This window comes from Phyllobates terribilis, unplaced genomic scaffold (genome assembly GCF_046119375.1).
Source record: "Phyllobates terribilis strain yellow unplaced genomic scaffold, ASM4611937v1 Scaffold_7__3_contigs__length_470593459, whole genome shotgun sequence".
Lineage (NCBI taxonomy): Eukaryota > Metazoa > Chordata > Amphibia > Anura > Dendrobatidae > Phyllobates > Phyllobates terribilis.
Window position 1 is genome coordinate 417,884,139 of NW_027362767.1, and position 26,795 is coordinate 417,910,933.

Consider the following 26,795-nt stretch of genomic DNA (forward strand, 5'->3'; position numbering starts at 1 on the left):
CAGGAGAAATTGCACAACAAATATCATGGTGCAATTTATCCTATTACCCTTATGAAAATGCAAAATTAGGGATGAAAAACGTTTTTGTGGGAAAAATGTGAAAATTTTATTTTTACAGCTCAATATTATAAACTTCTGTGAAGCACCTTGGGGTTGAAGGTGCTCACCACACATCTAGATAAGTTCCCTAAGGGGTCTAGTTTCCAAAATGGTGTCACTTATGGGGGGTTTCCACTGTTCAGGCACATCAGGAGCTCTCTAAACGCAACATGGCGTCTGCTATTTATTCAAACAAATTTTACATTCAAAATGTCTAATGGCGCTCCTTCTCTTCCGAACCCTGCAGTGCGCCCAAACAGTGGTTTTCCCTCACATATGGGGTATCAGCGTGCTCATGAGAAATTGCACTACAAATTGTGTATTCCATTTTTTCCTGTTACCCTTGTGAAAATAAAAAAATTGGGTCTAAATTAACTTGTTTGTGAAAAAAAGTTAAATGTTCATTGTTTTCTTCCTCATTCCAAAAATTCCCGTGAAACACCTGAAGGGTTAATAAAGTTCTTGAATGTGGTTTTGAGTACCTTGAGGGGTGCAGTTTTTAGAATTGTGTCACTTTTGGGTATTTTCTGTCATAAAGGCCCCTCAAAGTCACTTCAAATAAGATGTGGTCCCTAAAAAAATGTTTTTGTAAATTTTGTTGGAAAAATGAGAAATCGCTGGTCAAATTTAACCCTTAGGCTATGTGCCCACGATGCAGAAATGAAGCAGAAAATTTCTGCAGCATTTCTGCATCTCCCTGGCAGAAAAAACGCATGCAGATTGTGCATGCGTTTTTCCTGCAGAATACATGCGGATTCACATGCGTTTCCGCATGCAGATTGACAAGCGCTTTCCAGGCGATAGCATCACTTGGAAAGTGCTTGACAACTAGGTCACACTATATAAATCCATGCAAACAGCATGGATTTATACAGTGTGAACAGTAAAAATGAAAACAAATAAAGCTATACTCTCCCCCGAGGCCCCGGTGTGTGCAGCAGCGCTCGTTCCTGTCTGGTTCCTGGCTGCCGGCATATCGCGAGACAGAGCGGTGAAGGGCCTGCGGTCACATGACTGTGACGTCACCGCAGGTCCTCAAGCGATGCCGGCATTCAGAGAGAAGACGCCGGACAGGTGAATATAACTTTATTTGTTATTTCATTCTTTTTTTACAGGTACAATGGTACCCAGGTCTGGATGAGAGTCTCCTCTCCTCCAGAACTGGGTACCATCCGCACATAGAAACGCATAGAAGCCGCTTATAGAAATGTACAGTCGCGGTTCCTATGCGTTTCAATGCAAGTCAATGGCGGGAGTTCCGCTGCGCTACCACAAAATTAAATGACATGCTGCGGATTTTTGTACGCAGCATAAACGCTGCGGAAAAATCCGCAGCATGTGCATAGAACATGCGGAATCCCCTTGGGGACCATGGGGTGCGGATTACCTAGCGTTTAACAAGCGTTTACGCTGCGGAAATTCCGCAGCATAAACGCTTGAAAAACGCTACGTGGGCACCCAGCCTTATAGCTTCCTAACAAAAAAAATTTTGGTTCCAAAATTGTGCTGATGTAAAGTAGACATGTGGGAAATGTTATTTATTAACTATTTTGTGTGACATATCTCTCTGATTTAAGGGCATGAAAATTCAAAGTTTAAAAATTGCAACATTTTCAAAATTTTCACCAAATTTCCGATTTTTTCACAAATAAACGCAAGAAACATAGTAACATAGTTTTTAAGGTTGAAGGAAGACTAAGTCCATCTAGTTCAACCCATAGCCATAGATATCGAAGAAATTTTACCACTATCATGAAGTACAATATGTCACGAAAAAACAATCTCAGAATCAGGGGAATCCGTTGAAGCGTTCCAGAGTAATTACTTCATAAAGTGACAGTGGTCAGAATTGAAAAAATTGGCCCGGTCACGAAGGCAAAAACAGGCTCTGGCGCGAAGTGGTTAAGGAACATCCTTTCCAGGGTAAAGACTTGTGTATAAGGTAAAATAAATAACCAAAAACAAAAATACTCCTCCACACCTTGGGCTATGTTCACAAGTAGCATTTTTTATGCGTTTTTGTACTTTTGTATTGCTTTCAACCGTGACAAATGCATTCACCGGGAAATGTCATTTTAACATTTTACAACCTTATCTGGTCATATGCTGCGTGACACATGCATACAGTGCTAAAAAGACATGGGAACAACATGAGGAAGACCCATGGAAGCATCTCTGACACCCAGGTCACTGCCTAAAAGTGTGCCCATCAGAAGTGATCCTTGACACATCAGAAGATGCAGACTTGCAACTATCCTCGTGCAAGTCCTTGTCCCAGGGCAGTGTTCAATTGTATCTCCCCCATTCCTTGCAATGCAAGCGCAAATATGCAGAAAACCACCCACCCACCCACCCACAGGTTGCAATACTATACTGCTACCTTGCACTTGATATGGGGCCTTTTAGTTTGGAGGAGGCCCAAGCTGGCCACCACCTCATGGCTGCTTCGGCAGCGAGGTCTCCATACTCAGTCCCCAGCCGCCACTATTTGTCCCGGTAAACTTCCCCACACTTTTCTTAGCCTGGCCTGCTTTAGGGCAGCATTGGATGAGCCCACCAGACAACCAGACTCCTCCGGTGGGCCCTGGCTTCTCCATCAGGGGAGTTGAGAGTGCCAAGGTGAGGCGCATGATGATGATGATAGAAGTTAGCATCTGCTTTGTTTTCTTGGAATGCAAGCGTAAGTGTGCTGCCTGCCACCCACCCACCCCCAGGGCTGCAATACCATACTGCTAGCTTGCTTGCACTTGAAATGAGGCCTTTTAGGCTTGTGGAGGCAGACGCCGGCCACCATGTCATGGCTGCGTCGGCGGCCTGGTATCCATACTCAGTCCCCAGCCGCACGGCGGCCAGGTGTCTACACTCGGTCCCCAGTCGCCGGGGGGGCGGCCGGGTGTCCATACTCGGTCCCCAGCCACCCCTATTTCTCCCGGAAGGACAGCCTATCCCGCTGTAGTGTGTGCATGCCAACCCCCTGTTCATGGCACATGCGAAGATGCTTCCCGCCCTTCACCTGTCGTTGCAGACTTGCAACTATCCCCGCTCAAGTCCTTGACCCAAGGCAGTGTTCAATTGTACCTCCCCCATTCCTTGCAATGCAAGCGCAAGTATGCAGCCTGCCACCCACCCACCCCTAGGCTGCAATACCATACTGCTTGCTTGCTTGCACTTGAAATTGGGCCTTTTAGGCATGTGGAGGCGGAATCTGGCCACCACGTCATTGTTGCGTCGGCGGCTTGGTATCCATACTCAGTACCCAGCCGCCCATTGGCTGGGTGTCCACGCTTGGTCCCCAGCTGCCAGGCGGCAGCCGGGTGTCGATACTCGGTCTCCAGCCGCCCTGCTACCGGGTGCCCACACACGGTCCCCAGCCGCCCCTATTTGTCCTGGTGCACCTTATACACAAGCGTGCATACAAAAACATTACCTGTGCCCTCCCCAGTACATTTAGTGGGAAGGACAGCCTAACCACAAACACGTGGACAAGTGAATGTGGCCAGGGATGGTCCATCTCACTGATGCCTTCACACTGGGTTAATGTTGTGGAAGCCGGGACACAGTTGGACACTGGGATGCAACACGTCCTCCAGACATAGAAGATTGCGGGTCCTGGGTCAATCAGGCTTCAACACAAAGTTCAGAAGGTAAACAGCAGCAGTGGTGGCCTCCTACACAACAAGTAAATTATTCATGATCATGAGGCCATCCATCTCCTTAGCTTTCTGTTCCTTGGAATGCAAGCGCATGTATGTAGTAGTGTCTAGGCCTGAGGTGGTCAGCGTTTTGGCGCATATCCTACCTCCTCCGAGGATTGCTGGATGTTTTCTTGCTACTATCCCTGTTCTATGGCTCCCGTTAAAAGAAAGCTTCAGGTGATGAATGATGGATGAGGTGGTGGCAAAGGAGAAAGAGCAGGAGGAACAGGGACCATTCACATCAATATCAGGCCAGTCAACCACACATGTCTTGTAGGATATGTTTCTGTACCAAAAAGAGCGGTTCGGCTACACAGTTATAGGGCATACAGTGAGTGCAATGCCTACCAAAAATTTCGAGGCACTCCAATGCCCCTTGGAAGTGAAATGGAGGTCAGAGGGCCATAACTAAACCGTTTTTTCCATTTATAGCAACTGGGTCTCCGGTACACTGTTGGCCTAAGCAGTGAATGGAAGGCTTTCCAAAAATTATGAGGAAGTGCAATGCCCCTTGAAACAGACGTTGATTACAGCGTACTAAAAGCCTTCTACCCATTATTGGGGAGTGGGTCTCTCTTAGTGTTCTCTTATGCATTGAAAATCAAAAGCTGACTAAAATTAGGAGGAAATGTAATGCCCATTGGAAGAGTCGTGGAGGTTAGAGGTAATTAAAAACAACATTTCAATGCCCCTTGGAAGAGCTGTGGAGTTCAGAGTGGTTTTAATGCCCCTTGGAAGAGACGTGGAGGTCACAGTAGCTTAACAAGACGGTTTTAATGCCCTTGGAAATGACGTGGAGTGCAGAGTGGTTTAACAAGATGGTTTTAATGCCCCTTGGAAGAGACGTGGAGGTCCCAGTGGAATAAAAAGACAATATCAATGCCCTTTGGAAGAGTGGTGCAGGTCCCAGTGGAATAAAAAGACAAAATCAATGCCCCTTGGAAAAGTGGTGGAGGTTACAGTAGAATAAAAAGACAATATCAATGCCCCTTGGAAGAGTGGTGGAGGTCGCAGTGGAATAAAAAGACAATATCAATGCCACTTGGAAGAGTGGTGGAGGTCCCAGTGGAATAAAAAGACAGTATCAATGACCCTTGGAAGAGACATGGAGGTCACAGTAGCTTAACAAGACAATTTTAATGCCCCTTGGAAGAGACGTGGAGTTCAGAGTGGTTTAACAAGACAGTTTTAATGCACCTTGGAAGAGACGTGGAGGTCACAGTAGCTTAACAAGACAGTTTTAATGCCCCTTGGAAGGGACGTGGAGGTCCCAGTGGAATATAAAGACAATATCAATGACCCTTGGAAGAGACGTGGAGGTCACAGTAGCTTAACAAGACGATTTTAATGCCCCTTACAAGAGCCATGCAGTACAGCATTTTAAAAATATTATTCCCATTATTGGGGAGTGGGTCTCCCATAGTATTTGCCTATGCCTTCCAAGCAAAAGCTGCCAAAAATTAGGATGGAGGAACTTGCAATGCCCCTTACAAGAGCCATGCAGTACAGCATATTACAAACATTATTCCCATTATTGGGGAGTGGGTCTCCCATAGTCTTTGCCTATGCCTTCCAAGCAAAAGCTGCCAAAAATTAGGACGGAGCAACTTGCAATGCCCCTTACAAGAGCCATGCAGTACAGCATATATAAAACATTATTCCCATTATTGGGGAGTGGGTCTCCCATAGTCTTTGCCTATGCCTTCCAAGCAAAAGCTGCAAAAAATTAGGACGGAGCAACTTGCAATGCCCCTTACAAGAGCCGTGCAGTACAGCATATTAAAACATTATTCCCATTATTGGGGAGTGGGTCTCCCATAGTCTTTGCCTATGCCTTCCAAGCAAAAGCTGCCAAAAATTAGGACAGATGAAGTTGTAATGCCCCTTACAAGAGCCATGCAGTACAGCATATTAAAAACATTATTCCCATTATTGGGGAGTGGGTCTCCCATAGTCTTTGCCTATGCTTTCCAAGTAAAAGCTGCCAAAAATTAGGACGGAGGTACTTGCAATGCTGGCAACACGTACCAAGGTCACCCTGGTGGTATAGTGGTGGTGGAGGCTGAGGATAAGGAGAAGAGCAAAAAACAACTGAAATAAGGAAGCGTATACCCATGTGTGGGTGTGAAGTGGTGCATGGGAATACACCTCCTGAAATAACACAGTGGATTTGACTTTATGTTACTCTGCTATTGACGCGCCCCCTGGGCCAGTGCTGTTTGGGGGCTACCCGGAGCCGGATCAGATGGGGGTTGTAGTCTCCGAGTGGCGGCGACCCGGTCCGTGCCCAGGGTGTCAAACTCAGTGTGTGGCAGTCTTGATAGATGTTATTGATGTTCTTAGTGTCGACTACGCCACCCGTTGATTTGCGGTCAAAAGGCCGCCGCTGCAGAAGGGTCCGCTGAGGCTGGTGGTATGTGTGCAGTTGTGGTAGTATAACCCCCAACGGGAGGGGTATAGCCTCAGGGGGTCAGATGTAGAGGATGGTGGTTGTGAAGGTGCAGGATCATCAAGCAAGAAGACTCAGAGTCGGGCTGTGCAGTTCAGGGGTTTTTACTTACGGGTGTTCTTATGGTCACTCTGGCCTGAAGCGATCACCCGAGCCGTGCTGCGTCCACCAGGTCCTGGACTCGGCCAACCCCCAAGCAATTCTGGAGCGTGGTCCTGAGCTCCTTTCTGACTGTCCTTTCTACTGGCCGTTCCCACCAGGGATCCACTTATGTCCGGCTCCCTCGGGTCTCTTGTTGGTCAAGCCTCCTCTGGGCTCCCTGACCCTATGCTTGGTATGCCTTTCTAGTGGATTTGGTGAGGGTCGTGGCAGATCCTGCCCACGACCTCCGGTTCCTGGCTAAGGTGTGCTTTGGCCTCTGCCAGCTTGGGATCCGGTACCCTGGGTGCCAACCCTTCACCCTGCTGTTTGTATTCTGGGGTCTTGGGGTTCCTTCTTCTTCTCTCTGGGTCCTTCTGACTCCTCTCTCTCTCTCAGACTTGGCCTTGGAGCTGGGCCCAGCCGGAACCACAACTCCCTGTCAGCCCTTCTGGCTGAGCTTCTCTGCTCTGCTCCTCAGGCTAAACTCTGACAGACTGACCCTGATCTAAGATGGTGCCCACCTTATATACTCCCTCTATGTGTGAGCTCAGGTGACCAGCACCCAATGAGCTCCTAGCCTTACCCAGACTGCTCCCCCTATCTGCCCCTACACTACTGGGATGTTCCACCCCCCTCCCACTCCAGCCAGGGACAGACACTGTCGTACCTGCACATATACTGGTGGGAGTACCGTCGTTCTGTCCCCCGGAAATGGGATGTATGTAGTGCATGCAGCCTACTAAGCTCAGTTCCACACTCCATCCTTACCCGGGAGTGGAATACCACACCTCTGGCTTGAGGTGTAATACCCCTGTAGCAGCCGAGTCCTCAGGGTGCTACACTATCATTTGGTGGTGATGAGAAGTCTGGCCCAATCCAGCCCTTGTTCATTTTGATAAGGGTCAGCTTGTCAGCATTGTCAGTTGACAGGCGAGTGCGCTTATCAGTTATAATTCCCCCAGCGGCACTAAAAACAAGCTCCAATAACAAGCTAGCGGCAGGGCAGGCCAGGACCTCCAAGGCGTACAGAGTGAGTTCATTCCTAGTGTCCAGCTTGGATACCCAATAATTAAAAGGCACAGAGGAATCATGGAGGACGCTGTTACGGTCGGCAAGGTACTCCCTCACCATCTTTTGAAACTTTCCACTCCTTGTGAGAGTACTCAGCGCCTCAGGGCCTGTAAGCTGGGCGGGTCTCAGAAAACTGTCCCAGAACGTTGACAGTGTTCCCCTGCCTCTGCTCGATTGGACTTGCGTCTCTCTCGCCTGTACGCCTTGGTTGGGCAACGAACTGTGACCTCTGCCGCTAGCATGTTCAGATGGGAATTTTTTTAAGAGTTCTGCAGCAAGGGCCTTCTGGTACTGACCAATTTTTGTAGACCTCTCCACCTCAGGTATAAGATAGTGAAAGTTCTCCTTGTAGCGGGGGTCTAAAAGTGTCACCAACCAGTAATGTCACCCGACGTTTTTACAACGCTAGGGTCACGGTTAAGGCAGCGTAACATAAATTCAGCCATGCGTGCCAGACTGGTAACGGGCAAGACTTCCGTGTCCTCACCAAGACGACGACTGACCATGCTCTCCTCCTCCTCCTCCTCCCCCCTGTCCTCAGGCCACCCACGCTGAACCGACGGTATGACAGTTGTTCAGATACTACCGTCTGCAGCGCATGATACTAGCTCCTGTTCTTCCTCCTCCTCTCCTTCATTGTCCCCCAATGCACGTTGGGATGAGATGAGGCTGGGCTGTGTGTAATCGCCTGCTACGGCTTCTTGATCCATCTCATCATACTCTGGCTGCCATGCCTCCTCTTTATTTCTCTGCAGAGAGCGTTGCAAAAGACAGACAAGTGGGATGCTGACGCTAATGATGGCGTCATCACCACTCACCATCTTGGTGGACTCCTCAAAGTTTGTCAGGATGGTACATATGTCAGACATCCAGGTCCACTCCTGAGGTCTTATGTGTGGAGTCTGACCTGAATATCGACGGCCTTGTTGCAGCTGGTACTCCACAACTGCTCTCTTCTGCTCACAAATCCTTTGCAACATGTGGAGGGTAGAGTTCCAATGTGTGGGGATATCACACACCAGTCGGTGTGACGGAAGCTGCAAATGCTGCTGCAATGCAGCAAGGGCGGCTGAAGCTGTAGCCGACTTGCGAAAATGAGCTGACAGGCGGCGTACTTTGACGAGCAGATCTGGCAACTCGGGGTACGATTTAAGAAACCGCTGAACCACGAGGTTAAGCACATGAGCCAGGCATAGTACGTGTGTGATCTCACCTCGCCTCAGAGCCGCCACCAAGTTACAGCCATTGTCACACACAACCATGCCTGGATGTAGGTTCAGCGGTCTCAGCCCCAGATCTGCCTGCTCTTTCACAGCTGTCCACAACTCACAAGCAGTGTGAGGTTTATCACCTAAGCTTATGAGTTTCAGCACAGCCTGTTGCCGCTTGGCTGAGGCAGCACTGCAGTGCTTCCAGCTTGTAACTGATGTGGTGATATCTGAGATGGAGGCTGAACATGAGGAGGAGGAGGAGGATGATGCGCAAGAGCTGTACACTGTGGGGGCAGCTCTGACTGACATAGGGCCCGCAATCCTCGGTGTGGGGAGGATGTGTTCCGTCCCAAGGTCCGACTGGGTCCTCCCGGCTTCCAATTTACCCAGTGTGCCGTCAGGGAGATGTACCGTCCCTGGCCACAAGCACTTGTCCATGTGTCCGTTGTCAGATGGACTCTCCCATTAACTGCGTAGTTGAGGGCACGGCAGATGTTTTGGGACACGTGCTTGTGTAGTGCGGGGATCGCACACCGGGCAAAGTAGTGTCGGCTGGGGACTGAGTACCGAGGGATGGCCACTGCCATAAGGTTGCGGAAGGATTTCGTCTCCACCAGCCTAAAAGGCAGCATTTCCAATGTAAGCAGTCGTGAAATGTGCGAATTTAGGACTGTGGCCTGTGGGGCGTTGGCTGCGAATTTGCGCTTTCGTTCAAAGCTCTGGGATATGGACAATTGAACGCTGCGGTGGGACGTGGACGTTGATTCTGTTTCTTGAGAAACTGCCATAACAAGTGAAGACTGAGAGGAGGGGGCATCTTTGCATGCAGTATGGACAGGGGATTGCCTTGCACACACAACAGGGGGTTCTCTTACACGTACAACAGCGGAAGAAGCAGTGGTGACACCCGCTGACACTGGTCATGGACCCTGGGGTTCGCCCCACAAAGTCGAGTGCTTTGCTGACATGTGCCTGATCATGCTGGTGGTGGTCAGGCTGGTAGTTTTGTCACCCCTGCTGATGCTGGAAAGGCAGGTGGTACAAATGGCCTGTTTGGGGTTATCAGCAGAGTCTTTAAAAAAATTCCAGACTCTGGAAGACCTACTGGTTGTACTGGCAATGTCCCTTGTTTTGGTGTTACGGGGAACGGTTGCCCGCCTTCTGTCTGCTGCCACCACACTGCTTCTTCCTGCCTGTTGGGGTACTCTGCCTCCCTCCCCCTGTGTGCTGCTGGCCTCACTCTGCATGTCCTCCTGCCACGTTGGGTCAGTTACTAGATCATCCACCACCTCCTCCTCTTCCACTTCCGCACCACGGTCCTCCTTCTCACTTCATGGCAATTGTGTCTCGTCATAGTCCACCTCTTCTGACAAATTGCCAGTGTCGCCTTCCTGTGGCCATTGCTACATGGGATCTCCTCTTCCACCACTTCAAGCGGACCAGGCGAGGGGCCCAAATATGGAAATGAACCAGTGAACAGCTCTTCAGAGTGTCCAACTGTCGGATCAGTTGCTGTCTGATGTCACTCGGCATGGTGGGAAGAAGGAGCATCAGGGTGAGGAGGAGTATGCGGTCGAGACTCACGGCTACTAAGACTTGACTGTGTGGAAGACAGACCGGAAGTGGTGGTGCCCAGGTGACTGGAAGTATTATCTGCTATCCAATTAATAACCTGTTCACACTGATCAGTTCGCAATACTGGTGTTGTTGTGTGCTTCCCTAGTAATTCGGTCAAGAACTGGAAGTGAGAAGATGTGGCTGTTGGTTGTGGCACATTTTCACCTTGGCCACGGCCCCGTCCTCTGCACGCACCATCAGCAGAACATCCAGTTCCACGTCCCTTGCCATGCGCCTTGCCCATTGTAAATGAAGCAAAATAGCTTACACTCGCACTATCAATGGCAAAAGGGTAATAAAAAGGAGATTAGAACAGTGGAAGAGGAAAACCACAGTTCTAGTTCTCTGGCCTACACCAGAATCTTTTAAACAGATATATTTGTGTCTGAACAGTCAGCGAGACACTCAAACTTTTTTTTTATGGAAAAAAGGCAAAAAGGTGGATAACACCAAGATTTGAACCGTGGAAGAGGAAAACCACAGTTCCAAATCTCGAAACTCGACTCTTTTAAACAGATATATTTGTATCTGAACACTCAAAGACACACTCAATTTTTTTGGGGGGGGGGTAAAAATACCAAAAGTTTAATAAGACGGGTATTTGTACAGTCTGACTGAGGGAAAAAAAAAAAAGAGGATTTAGATGAAAAAAAAGGATTTTTCCTGGCCCCTGAGACCTGGGGATAAGTCTAGCAATTTGAGCAGCAGCAGTACACAGGACTGAAATGCAGCGTTTGCTCGTATAACCACTGCGTCTCCTATACAGCCTGCCTGCCTGCCTGATATCTGGTATGGATATTAGTCCTCAGAAGGACTGTTTGTTTGATTTTGCAGGCTTTAGAGACCCTAAACTACCTATTTCGCAGTATAAACCTCTCCCTAGCTCAGCAGCACTCTCCCTACACTGTCTGATCCGGAGCGACTGTGTCCAAGATGGCGGCGCACGGTTTTAAATACTCAAGGTGATGCTGTGCAGCCAGCCAATCACTGTAATGCCCACAAACAACATGGCTGCAGCATTACAGTGACTGGCTGGCAATCCCTGCATGTTCATTGGCTCTGTAAAGAGCGCCAAACATGCAGGGCGGAGACTCAAGGTCCCGCCCGAGTAACCTGAAAATGCTCGGTGCTCGCCGAACATCCTGAGTAGTGAGATGCTCGGGCGAGTACCGAGCAGTGTCGAGCATGCTCACTCAACACCCTATAAAAGGATGCCTCAATAATGCTGACTTATTCCTGATGCAAGTGAACTTTACTTTAGAAGGGGCATAAATCTTGGAAGTTACATAGGTTCAAAAGTGGGGCAGTTTAAGGGTAAATGTACAAGAATACAACTTTGATAGCTCTGGAAAATTTGAAGGCTCACGTCAGTGTTTCTGGTCTTGCTTGCATTGCAGAGGATGAGGCTTCCACCAGCAATAAATAAGAGATCTACTACAAATGGCCCATAGTCACGATACACTGACTCCATACTCACCGGCCCATGGTACTCTACAGTTATGGACCCTCCAGCAATCTACATTACTTTCATGAGACATTTAGATGCACCAGAAAACTCACACATTTATAGACTAGGCTTCAGCTTGAGAACAACAGACCCATATGGCATCACGCTACCATATTGTCCAAAGCATAGGACTTCATTAAGAAAGAAAAGCAATCATCAAATTAAGAAAATAAACCATCAGTTTCTTCTTAACATATCTATGGGCAGGGCAGAGTTACTGGATGACTGATTCTCCTGTTCTGTTTATTTAAGACTTAATTAATTATCAAGGAAATTAACGTGCCAAAATTCACACTGACTCATATGTAAAACAGGTATCCCCAAATATTCAAAACAAGACAAGAAAACTTCCAAATTAATTTATTTACTGACTGACATTTTGATAACAATTTAAAAAAAAAAGTGAAAAAAAACTTATGTCCCTCCCTATTTCATTACTTGTCTAATTTTTTGGTATTGGTTTGAGGATTGAGCAAATCAGCAAGAGCATTTTACTGGTAAAATTATTTTATAAAAGTGTATGCACTAATTGCCATCTACTGCTTTTACCTGTACTCGGATGAGCTTTAGAGTCCTGGTGGAGGTGGGATTATATACCACTTTGGGGTCTTAAAGGAGTTCTCCACTAATGTTCTCCACTGTTATAGGTGATAACTTGGTGAGGGTTTTTCCACATGGACCTGCATCAATCAACAGAACAGGGCACATAGCTCAGCATTGTGCATGGTCAACTCCATTAATTTCTTATGGTGCTTCTGGACATATCCAGTGTAGCTCTTAGCAGCCCATAAAGACTGAATGGAGCAGCTTTCGAGCATGCGCTCTGCCTCTCCACTCTAAAGGGGATAAAACTTCCTTGTTCTGTCAGTCGGAGGGGTTCCATGTGGACGAACCCCCAGCAATTTATAAGTTGTTATCACCTATCCTGTGGATACCAGAGAACCTCTTTAAGAAGTTTCTGTTGAATCAGAAAAGTGGCTTCCAGCAGATCATTCTGACTAATAGATCTACATTCTAGTCTCATCTGTAATACTTTTCTTCTTAAGTTTCTTTAATCCCCTAATTTATTTTTTTCAGATGAAATTTTGGGGCTTTGAAATTTTTGGTTGCAAGTTACAATTTTTTTCAACTTACAATGGTGGTGAAGAAAAACTTCTCTGTACCTTCTATATTTTAGTGGATTTACAAAAACAATTATTAGATTTTAAACCACCATGTGCTGGACTTCAAACCATCATTGGACTTTATGAAGAATGACTGGATCCTCACCGGCTTTGTCTTTGCACTGGCACTTAACACCTGCAGATGGAGCAACACATGCACATCAGGCAGAGCGAGCTGCATCCAAAAATACCATTCATCTACATGTTACATTGCTTGTACTGAAAAGCGTTAGTATCGTAATTCGAAGGACCTGTTTCCCTTCAAATGGTTTTAATTCTTTCCTTCTTAATGTATTTCAAGGGACGGAGTGAGGTCAACACAGGGGAGGATCTGCATGCCATGTTTTGTAGGAAGAAAGTAATGGAAGTGGAAATTGAGCGATTAACTCGGCAGCTTAGGAGGAGCGACATCTAAAATATGGAAATTGTCTAGACGGCGTATAAATGGAGACCTTTTTTTTCTGACCTGCTTCTTCTGATTTGAGTTTTTCTCAGAATGACCATAGTTTACTGGTTTACATAGTTTTCTGGTCTCGGTTTCTAAAATAGTGATGCTTAAGATGCCTCACCTATCTACAAAATGCAATAAAAAGCGATCAAACATCATACAATATGTACTCAAAATGATGTCAATAAAAACTACTGTTGACCACGCACAAAAATGCTCTCCCCTTACAGTTTTATTGACGGAAAAAAAAGTTATGGGTCTTAGAATTTGGAGACAAACTAATTTCTTTTCCAACATTGTAAAAAAATGTTTTTACCTCTTAAAAATAAAGAATGCTCTAAAAGTTTGGTATCACCATAATCATACTGATCTGACCGCACAATGAATGCAGTGGAAATAAAGTCCAAAAATGCAATAGCAGAAATATGTTTTCATTACTACATTGCATTTGGATCTTATTCGTTTTTTTTGGCACATTATATGGTAAAATTAACAATTATAATAAGTAGTTGACAGAAATATAAATAGGTTATGGCTCTTGGAAAAAGGGGAAGAAAACAAATTGAGCATTACTAAGTTCCCCCGTTGATCACAACCAGTCACAGACGTAGGGGCATGATGCCATTTTAATACAAATGGATTATCCAAAGTAGATAACCCTTTTTAAAAGAGTCCTCTGAAAAGTAAACTTTACATAATGTCCTTACTTGTTGGGAAAACGAAACTCATTGTTACCAAACTTTTCAGATCAAGTAAGGCCTGATACATTCCATTGTGATCAGGTTAATGAGTCATACACGTAGAGGATTAATGTAAGCCGTATGGAAATCAGAATTGCTTAGATAATTTCATTGACACTTGAATTAATTTTCAATTTATCAAACGTGATAGGGGTTGTCCAAGTGTGAGATTTTTGTAACGTGACACATCAGACTTTGCTAAAGTCTATCATCACGTCACAAAGGCTTTATAAAGTATTTCCTATTTCCAAAGTTTGGCATATTGCTTATCTACATCTTCAAGACACAGGACTAAATGATAAGCACCATGGGGACTAATGGTGGATCCAAGGCACTTTTCCTCTTATTTATGATGCTTCTGAATGGTGAGTGTAAAATGTTGTAAACCCATGTTAGAATTTTCTTATCATTGTGCTTTATCGACTGCAATCATTTCATATCTGTTAGAGTTGAGCAAAAATATTTATTCTGCCCTAGTTTGGTGTTTAGTCGGTCGTCTTTTGACAACCAGATCAGGGCAATCGCCCGGCAAGTGAAAAGTGTCCTGGTCCAATTACCATGAAGGACCAGACTGGATTTCAGACTATGGAAGCACAAATATTTATGCTATTAGAGAATTACAATTCTCTAATACAGCTTGGATCAAGTGATCATTAATAGGAGATCTTGGTCTATCAGCTTCCAATGTTTATTAGATTTTTGCCAAAAAAGTATTGTGATGCCACAATATGTTATACCAGTTTCTCCATAGTACTGTAGTCAAACCTACAGTGTACAAAAGTTTTAAAATATTGTACTCAATGCTTAATGGTTTTGATAAGTTGAGGTCTGGTTTCAAGACCTCCTCTGACCACTCCAAGGAACTGGTCGATAGACTCAGCTTATCGTTGAGCATGAGCAGAGTCTATCAGCTCAAAGGAAAGTCTATGGATCTGTACATAACTCTACTTCCCCTTCTAGGACTAGTTGCATAATTATTTTTTGAGCAATAAGTAAGGGGTCTCAGGAGTGGGCCCCCCACCATTCGAAGCAACTCATTGGTATCTACAACATATGATACAGGGAAAATATATATTTTTGTACCACAAAGGCATCAACCATTGAGGACTCTCAAATCTAAATATTTTACAACATATGAAAACTTTCAAGTTAACCTACAATTTACCTCAATTAGTTGTGCATCTAAAACATCTAAGCACCACACTTAGCTCTGATTCACCAGCTTAAAATAACATATAACCATTATCTGTTATAAGAATATTTGACAAAAAAGGGATACTACAAACCGGATGATGCTCCTCATAATCCTTATGGGGTTGTTATAGTATGCATAGCTTGAGGAAGATCTAGAGAACGTGTTTAGGGTAAGACGACCTCCTCATGATGATGTAACGAGGTTAATGATGAGAACATCTCTTAGAGGGGTTCCTAATTATTAGATGGTTAACCTGGAAAAAAAAAAATCATAACGTGTCCTCCTGCTGAGATTCCCAGTAACCAGTCTTTAGCTGTAATCTCTTGGTAGAACACACAGTTAACATACAATTTCTCTGTAGCACCCCCACAGGGGATATTAAGTATTTCACATTTCTCAGTTGAATCAGTGGGTTGTCTGTGTAATTGCAGTACAGAACAAAAAAACAAGAGGGACTATTTGTAGCCATTCTCCACTTCTGACAAGAGATGAGGATCTTTTTTGAACATAGAAACCTTCAGTAATAGGGTATATGGTTTTTTTCAAGCCAGCAGACAATCCCTTTAAAGGGAACCTGTTAGGTTCCATAGGGTCCCTAACTTCCACTAATTTAATACTGAACTCTATCCCTCTGACTTAATCAAACCTATGGTGTAAAAAAAACTAGGAAGCTACTATTCGAGGGGCAAAAAACACTTTTTGTTTAACTGCTAAAGATATGCTAATTAGACAGGACTAGTCCTGTAGGGTGTTTATTCTTCTAGATTAGTCCAAGTTTTGGGTGCTATAATCATGCCCATTCTGTGAGTTGTGCTGCCTGGACTTCTATATACATTTGCAAAAGCTCATAATGTCCTCAATTAAAGCTATTGTACCATTGGGAAAAATGAAGATGTCAATCATGGTGAATGGGCATAATTATGGCACTTGAGGCAGGGACTAGTCTGGGGAATAGATGTCCCACCAGGTTAGCCCTGACTAATTAACATATCATCAAAGATGAAACAATAGAATTTTTGCATCTCAAAATTTTGCCATAAACTTGGAAAAAATACAGGGATAGAGTTATGTATGGTACTAGTGGCAGTTTGGATAACTAAGGGCCTTTTCACACTGCATCCTTCGTGACGTTCATTGGTCCTGAAGGGACTTAAGTCCGAATCACCGCAAAATGGGATTTGTGCTTATATACCAATGGGATCATTGACTATAATGGTACAGATGGAGTCACCATGTGCTCTGTCGTGCAATATTTTTGGGCGTATACGCCTACTTGAGGCAGACACTCAGACGTAGTATACTGCATCTGAGTGTCCACTTCCAGTAGGCGTATATACTCAAAAATGATGCACGACAGAGCACATGTTGACTCTATTGGCACTAATAAAGTCAATGGCCCCATTGGTGCACACGCAGGAATCCCATTTTGCGAACGTATCCTCCCACGGACCAACAAATGTAGGACAAAGCACAGTGTCAAAGCACTCTTAGGGAACCTTACAGGTTCCTTTTAAAATAGTTAGATACACAAGAAACAGGCAGCGTGAGTTATATTCATGAAGCTATTGAGATAAGCAGCTGACAAAAATGTTTTCCACCACTTATCTTGGGGTAAACAAGAGTAATTGATAGGTAAAATACTAGCCAGTTGCTTTGTCTCTAAGCATTATTTGTTACTGGTGAAACCCACTGAAGTAAGGCCAATCATCGTATTCAAGAATTTTAGCTCCCTTGCATCCCATAAAATACAATTATATTATTTCCTTAAAGTCTGCCAAGTATAAGATTGTAAGTGATGTAAGATTGTACATTATATAAACTAGAAACAGGAAGAGGTAAGCACTATATCACCACTAAGAAAGATTATAATAAGGAATCATGATCCAAGTCCTTACTGGTAACTCTGAACTCCTGAGGATGCTACATAAATTCCAAAGGATTATCTTATTAAAGGAAACCCTTCACCAGAAAAAAACACTATTAACGTGCAGATATGGGGTTAATCAGCAGGTTAATAGCATTAATAACCTGCCCGGCGCCCACACGTAGCCGAATGCTTTGTTGAGAAATTTACTCTATTCTCCCAGGCAGCCTTCAGGTTTCAGTCATGGGAGCAGCCTCAACTCTGATTGACGCTGGCTCTGCATTGGGATCGGCTGTCAGTCAGTGCCGGGCGCAGTTATTACAGCCTCTCTGTATTCTCAGATCCGCCGCTCTGTATGTTCAAGTTGGGCAAATTTTATGCTATTTTTTTCATGGAAAATGTAGTTGCTCTAGATCTGATTCCTTCTTTTGCACTAGAAATTTGGATGTACTGTGTACCATGCTTACGTGATGCGTGAATCTAAGAAACTTTAATTGCCTTAGCAATGAGCAAATCTGCAAACATTTGAACTAAAAAAGGATATTACATGGTTAAAAGCTGTGCTTTTGGAAGTTTTGGATCATCAGTCATGTAGGATGAGATGAGTATGAGGTCTTATTTCCAACGCGTTGCAAACTCGGACTGGATTCCTTATCATGACAAAAAACACAATGGATTTTTTCTTGATAAAGAAGCCAGTCTGACTAGGAAACACTTGGAAATTAAACATGATCTTCATCTCATCCTACATGCCTGATGATCCGTTACTTCCAGCAGTGCAGCTTTTAACCATGTAGTATCCTCTTTCTTCAAATTCTGCAGAAGATTTTCCCTTTAGCATATACAGGAGCTGTGCCTAACAAAACCCCTCAAGGTGAGCACACCATCTTGTGTTTGTTCTATATATTTTAGGTATCACCCTCTGTCGAATTTTCTGTCCCGTCTCTAGCACTATTTGAAAATTTTAATTAAACAATTCCCTCGAATTTGGCCTGCAAGGTTATTTTGCATTAAAGTTAATCAATGAAAATTAAATGTACATTATAATGCTTTGATGATAGTCTCTCCACACATATGTAAAAAATATATTAAAAATATATATTTACCTGGCCATAATCAGTCTCACCAAGTAGCCTTGCTGTTGTATGCTCCACTCTGTACTCCAGTAAAGTCTTCAATGAATGGCCATCTTTGGCATCTTCCAGCACCTGGCATCTTTGGCATCTCCTGATTTGAATAACCCATGACATTATTAGGCTTCAGCATCAGCACGCATTTCTTGCTGTTGTAGCCTAGTCAGAGCAGGAAACACCAAAGATGGCAGAAGATGCTGAAGAAAGTCCATTTGAGACCATATCAGTGACCAGACCAAGGAAAACTGGTGGAGAGCCGATTAAGTACTATTTTTTTTAAATTTATTCATTAATTTTATTTACTCTTTCCTAGCACTTTAAAATTTAGCAAAGTGGCGACCGGAAAACTAGTATTTTGTTAACTTTTTAAGAGTCAAATAGTAAAATATTTACATTTTCCAATTACAATTGTAGAGCCAGCTTCTACTCAAAGCACTACTACTGAAGTACCAACTACAACTCTACCACCAACTACTACTGAAGCCCCAACCACTACAATTGCATCACCTACTACTAAAACACTAACAACTACTGAAGCATCCACTACCACTGAAGCACCAACTACTATTGAAGCTCCAACTACAACTGTGGAGCCAACTACTACTGAAGTCAAAACTACTACTGAAGCAACAACTACATTTGCACCATCAACTACTACTGAAGCCCCGACCACTACCATTGCATCACCTACTACTAAAGCACTAACAACCACTGAATCATCAACTACCACTGAAGCACCAACTACTACTGAAGCTCAAACTACTACACAAGGCTCAACTACCATTGTGCCATCTACTACTGAAGCCCCAACTATCACTACCATTCCACCTACTACTGCTGAAGCATCAATTACCACTGAAGCTTTAACTACAACTGTATTTCCAACTATAACTGTAGGGCCAACTACTACAGAAGTCACAACTACAATTGCACCACCAACTACTACTGAAGTCCCAACTACTGCCATTGCATCACCTACTACTAAAGCACTGACAACTATTGAAGTCACAACTACTACTGAAGATCCAACTACAATTGTAGAGCAAACTACCATTGAAGTCACAACTGCTACTGAAGCACAAACTACAACTGCACCACCAAGTACTACTGAAGCTCAAATTACTACAGAAGCCTCAACTACCACCAGTTTGCCAACAACTACTACTGAAACCCAAAGTAGTACCATTGTACCAACTACTACTGAAGTCTCAACTACCACTATCATTGCACTTACTACTGAAACACCAACTACTAATGAAGTACGAACAACCCTGGAAGCATCAACTGCAACTGAAACTCTAACTACAACTGTATTGCCAACTACTACTGATGTCACAACTATTACTGTAGAACAAACTACTAATGAAGTCTCAACTACTACTGAAGCACCAACTATAACTGAACCACCAAGTACTACTGAAGCCCTAAAAACTACCATTGCATCACCCACTACAAAAGCACCACCAACTACTGAAGCACCAACTACAACTGTAGATCCAACTACTACTGAAGTTACACCTACAACTGTACCACCAACTACTACTGAAGCCCAAACTACTACAGAAACCTCAACTATTACAATTTTGCCAACAACCGCTACTGAAACCCAAACTAGTACTATTGCGCCAGCTACTACTGAAGCCCCAACTACCGTTACCATTGCACCTACTACTACTGAAGCACAAACAACTCTGGAAGCATCTACTATCACTGAAGCTCCAACTACACCTGTAGAGCTAACAACAGTAGTCACAACTACCACTAAAGCATCAACTACAACTGCACCACCAACTACTACTGAAACCCCAACCACAATCATTGCATCATCTACTACTAAAGCACTAAGTACTGAAATGTCAACTACCACTGAATCACCAACTACTACTGAAGCTTCAACTACAATTGTAGAGCCAACAACTACTGAAGTCAAAACTACTACTGCAGCATTAACTACAACTGCACCACCAACTACTATTGAAGCCCAAACTACTACAGAAACCTCACCTTATACCATTTTGCCAACAACTATTACTGAAACCCAAACTAATACCATTGAAATAACTACTATTGAAGCCCCAACAACCACTACCACTACCATTACACTTACTACTACTGAAGCACAAGCAACCCCGGAAGCAACAACTACCACTGCATTGCAAACTACTATTGTAGAGCCAACTACAATTGATGTCACAACTATTACTGTAGCGCCAACTACTACAGAAGTCACAACTTTTACTGAAGCATCAACTACAACTGCAACACCAACTACTACTGAAACCCAAACTACAACAACTACTACCATTGTGCCAACAACTTCTACTGAAACCCAAAGTAGTACCATTGCACCAACTACTATTGAAGCCCCAACAATTACTGCTACATCATCTACTACTGAAGCTCCAACTACAACTGTATTGCCAACTACAACTCTAGAGCTAACTACTTCTGAAGTCACAACTACTACTGAAGCACCAACTACAACTGTACCACCAACTACTACTGAAGCCCAAACTACTGCAGAAACCTCAACTACTACAATTTTGCCAACAACTACTGCTCAAACCCAAACTAGTACCATTGTGCCAGCTACTACAGAAGCCCCAAGTACCGTTACCATTGCACCTACTACTACTGAAGCACAAACAACTCTGGAAGCATCAACTATCACTGAAGCTCCAACTACACCTGTAGAGCCAACAACAGTAGTCACAACTACCACTAAAGCATCAACTACAACTGCACCACCAACTACTACTGAAACCCCAACCACTATCATTGCATCATCTACTACTAAAGCACAAACTACTGAAATGCCAACTACCACTGAATCACCAACTACTACTGAAGCTTCAACTGCAATTGTAGAGCCAACTACTACTGAAGTCACAACTACTACTGAAGCATTAACTACAACTGCACCACTAACTACTATTGAAGCCCAAACTACTACAGAAACCTCACCTTCTACCATTTTGCCAACAACTACTACTGAAACCCAAACTAATACCATTGAAATAACTACTATTGAAGCCCCAACAATTACTACTACATCATCTACTACTGAAACTCCAACTACAACTGTATTGCCAGCTACAACTCTAGAGCCAACTACTTCTGAAGTCACAACTACTACTGAAGCACCAACTACAACTGCTCCACCAACTACTACTGAAGCCCAAACTACTTCAGAAACCTCAACTACTACAATTTTGCCAACAACTACTGCTCAAACCCAAACTAGTACCATTGTGCCAGCTACTACTGAAGCCCCAACTACAATTACCATTGCACCTACTACTACTGAAGCACAAACAACTCTGGAACCATCAACTATCACTGAAGCTCCAACTACACCTGTAGAGCCAACAACAGTAGTCACAACTACCACTAAAGCATCAACTACAACTGCACCACCAACTACTACTGAAACCCCAACCATTATCATTGCATCATCTACTACTAAAGCACAAACTACTGAAATGCCAACTACCACTGAATCACCAACTACTACTGAAGCTTCAACTACAATTGTAGAGCCAACTACTACTGAAGTCACAATTACTACTGAAGCATTAACTACAACTGCACCACCAACTACTATTGAAGCCCAAACTACTATAGAAGCCTCACCTTCTACCATTTTGCCAACAACTACTGCTGAAACCCAAACTAATACCATTGAAATAACTACTATTGAAGCCCCAACAACCACTACCACTACCATTACACTTACTACTACTGAAGCACGAGCAACCCCAGAAGCATCAACTACCACTGCATTGCAAACTACTATTGTAGAGCCAACTACTATTGATGTCACAACTATTACTGTAGAGCCAACTACTACAGAAGTCACAACTTCTACTGAAGCACCAACTACAACTGCAACACCAATTACTACTGAAGCCATTGTGCCAACAACTTCTACTGAAACCCAAAGTAGTACCATTTCACCAACTACTATTGAAGCCCCAACAATTACCACTACACCATATACTACTGAAGCTCCAACTACAACTGTATTGCCAACTACAACTCTAGAGCCAACTACTTCTGAAGTCACAGCTACTACTGAAGCACCAACTACAACTGCTCCACTAATTACTTCTGAAGCCGCAATCACCACCATTGCACCACTTACTACTAAAATACTAACTACTGCTGAAACTCCAACAATGACTGTAGAGCTAACTGCTACAGATGTCACAACTGCTACTAAAGCACAAACTACAAATGCACCCCCAACTACTTCTGAAGCTCAAAGTACTAAAGAAGCAACAACAGCTAACATTGTGCCAACAAGTACTACTGAAACCAAAACAACTAACATTGCACCAACTACCACTGAAGCACCAACTACTACGGAAGCATCAACAACTGCTACTGCACCAAGTATTACGGAAGCCCCAACATCTACTGAAGCACCAACTATCACAGAACCATCAACTACTCCTGAAGCTCCCACTACAACTGTATTGCCAACTACATCTGTAGAGTCAAGTACTACTGGAGTCACAATTACCACAGAAGCCTCAATTACTACCATTGTGTCAACAACTACTACTGAAACCCAAAGTAGTACCATTGCACCATCTACTACTGAAGCTCCAACTACAACTGAATTGTCAACTACTACTGTAAAGCCAACTACTGTTGAAGCTCCAACTACAACTGTAGAGCCAACAATTACTGAAGTCACAATAAGTACTGAAGCAGCAACTACAAATGCACCACCAACTACTACTGAAGCCCAAACTACTACTGAAGCCTCAACTACTACCATTGTGCCAACAAGTATTACTGAAACCCAAAGTAGTACCATTGCACCAACTACTACTGAAGCCCCAACTACTACTGAAGCACAAACAACCTCTGAAACATTAACTGCCACGGAATCTCTAAGTACAACTGTATTGCCAACTACAACTGTAGAACCAACTGCTACTGAACTCACAACTATTACTCTAGAGCCGTCTACTACCAAAGTCAAAACTATTACTGAAGCCACAACTACAATTACACCACCAACTACAACTGAAGACCAAACTACTACAGAAGCTTCAACTACTACCATTGTGCCATCAACTACTACTGAAACCCAAACTATTACCATTCCCCCTATTACTACTGAAGCACCAACTACTACTGAAGCACCAATTACCAGTGAAGCACCAACTACTACAGAACCTAAAATTTCCACTGATGCATCAACTACTACTGAAGCTCCAACTACAACTGTAGAACCAACTACCACTGAAGCTCCAATTACAACTGTAGAGCCAACTACTTTTGAAGTGACAACTCGTACTGACGCACCAACTACAACTGAAGACCAAACCACTAGTGACGCCTTGAGTGCTACAATTGTGCCTTCAACTACAACTGGAACCCAAACTAGTAGCATTGAACCAACTACTATTGAAGCCCCAACTACTACTGAGGCTCCAGCTACCACTACCATTGCACTTATTACTACTGAAGCAACAACTACTACTGAAGCACAAACAACCCCTGAAGCACCAACTACTACTGAAACTCTAATTACAACTGTATTACCAACAACTACTGTAGAGACAACTACTAATGATGTTCCAACTACAACTGTAGAGCCAACTACTACTGAAGTCACAACTACTACTGGAGAACCAACTACAACTGCACAACTAACTACTACTGAAGCCCAAACCATTACTGAAGCTTCAATTAGTACTATTGTGCCAACTACTACTACTGAAATTCAAACTATTACCATTGCACCAACTACTACAGAAGCACCAACTACTACTGAAGCAGCAATTACCACTGAAGCACCAACTACTGCTGAAGTTCAAAGTACCACTGAAGCACCAACTACTACTGAAGCTAGAACTACAACTATATTGCCAACTTCAACTATAGAGCCAACTACTTCTGAAGCACCAACTACAACTATAGAACCAACTACTATTGATGTGACAACTGCTACTGAAGCAAAAACTCCAACTGTGCCATCAACTACAACTGAAGCCCAAACTACTACTGAAGCATCAACTACTACTATTGCACCATCAACTACTACCGAAATTAGTACCATTGCACCTACTACTATTGAAGCACCAACTACTACTGAAGATCGAGCAACCTCTGAAGCACCAACTACCAATGAAGCTCCAATTGCAACTGTATTGCCAACTACTACTGTAGAGGCACTTACTACTGAAGCTTCAATTACAACTGTAGCTCCAACTACTACTGAAGTCACAACTACTACTGGAGCACCAACTACAACTGCATCACCAACTACTACTGAAGCCCAAATTACTATAACCATTGAACCAAGTACTACTGAAGCCCCAACTACTACTGAAGCCCCTACTACCACTACTATTGCACCAAGTACTACTGAAGCAATAAAAAACCATGAAATGTCAACTAACACTGACACTCCAACTACTACTCTATTGGCAACTATTACTGTAGAGCCTACTACTACTGAAGTCACAACTGTTACTCTACAGCCAACTATTACTTCAACTACTATCTTTGTGCCAACTACAACTGAAACTCAAACTACCATTGCACCGACAACCACTGAAACACCAACTACTACAGAAGAACCAACTACGAGTGCACCAACTGCTACTGAACTACCAACTACTACAGAAGCCTCAACTACTACTATTGTGCTAACAACTACTACTGAAACCCAAACTAGTACCATTGTACCAACTATTACTGAACCCCCATCTGCTACTGAAGTGCCAACTACCACTACCAATGCACTTACTATTACTGAAGCACTAGCTACTACTGAAGCACAAACAACCCCAGGGTCATCAACTACCACTGACATTCCAACTGTAACTGCATTGCCAACTACTACTGCAGAGCCAACTTCTACTGAAGTCACAACTATTACTATAAAATCAACTACTACAGATGTCACAACTTCTACTAAAGCAGCAACTACAATTTCAACACCAACTACTACTAAAACTACTATTATTGCACCAAGTACTACTATAGAGCCAGCAACTACTGAAATCCTAACAACTTCGAAAGCGCCAATAACAAATGCACCACCAACTACTACTGAAGCCCCAACTGCTACCATTGCACAAACGACTACTGAAACACCAGTTACTACTGAAGCCACATCCACTATCATTGCACCAACTACTACTGAAGTAACAACTACTTCTGAATCACCAACTGCAACTGCACCACCAATCCCTACTGAAGCCACAACTATTGCTGAGATTCTAACAACTACTAAAGTTTCAACTATTACTTTAGCGACAACTACAACCATTGCACCAACTACCACTGAAGCACCAACTACTACTGAAGCCCCAATTACTACTGTATTGGCAACTACTACTGAAGACCCAACTACTTCTGAAGCACCAACTACAACTGCACCACCATCTACTACTGAAGTCCCAACTACTACTGAAATGCAAATTAATACCATTGCATCAACTACCACTGAAGCACCAACCACTATGTTAGTGCAAACTACTAAAGAAGCCTCAACTACTACGATTGCGCCAACAACTACCACTGAAACCCAAACTACTACCATTTCACTAAGCACCACAGAAACCACTGAAACACCAACTACCACTGCAGCCCGAACTACCACTTCAGCCCAAACTAATGCTGTAGAGCCAACTACTGCAGAAACGCCAGCTACTACTGTAGCACCAACTACTATTGAGGCCCCAACAACTGTATTGCTAACTACAACTACAGAGTCCACTACTAATGAAGTTCCAACTATTACTAAAGCATCAACTATTACTGTAGAGCCAACTACAATTTTATCTCCTACTACAGTGGCTGCTTTAGTTACTGCATCAGCACTAACTGCTACTCCAGCACTAACTACTACTTCCTCTACAACCACTGCTCCAGCTCAAACTACTACAGCAGCACCAATCACTACTGCAGCTCCAACAACAACTTCAGTTTCAACTAAAGGATCAACTACTACTGTTTCTCCAACTGTTACTCCAACTCCTACTACTACTGCAGCTCCAACCACTACACAAGCTCCAACAATTACTGCAGTGTCAACATCTACTGTAGCTCCAACTACATCATCACTGACTTCTACTCCAACACCAACTACTACTGCAGCAACCACTACTACTTCAGCATCAACTACTCCTGCAATGACAACTTCTAATCGAGCATCAACTGTAGCTCCAGCACAAACATCTACTGCAGCAACTACTGCTACTGAAGCAACAACCACTTCTCCCGCACAATCTACTACTGCAACATCAACAACAACTACTGGAACAACAACTTCAAAAGTTTCTCCAACAACTTCTCCTACCTCTGCAGCACGACGCACAACTACATCTCCTGTTACAGCTTCTACTACAGAGCCAATTGTTTCAAGTAGTCCCGATACTGCCGCAGGACAAAATACAACAACCACCAACGGTAAGTGTAAAGCACGATGTGGCACA

The 26,795-nt window shown here is 43.7% G+C and overlaps 1 protein-coding gene across 1 annotated transcript in view; it reads left to right on the plus strand.

Annotated features, from left to right (window-relative positions):
• Window positions 1–26,795, plus strand: part of LOC141155579 (uncharacterized) — a 98,774-nt gene that overhangs the window by 68,444 nt on the left and 3,535 nt on the right. Inside the window, exons 12-13 of the mRNA XM_073642449.1 lie at window positions 18,023–18,074; window positions 18,748–26,769. Of these exons, the coding sequence (XP_073498550.1) occupies window positions 18,023–18,074; window positions 18,748–26,769 (8,074 nt within the window). The remainder of the gene's footprint in view (window positions 1–18,022; window positions 18,075–18,747; window positions 26,770–26,795) is intronic.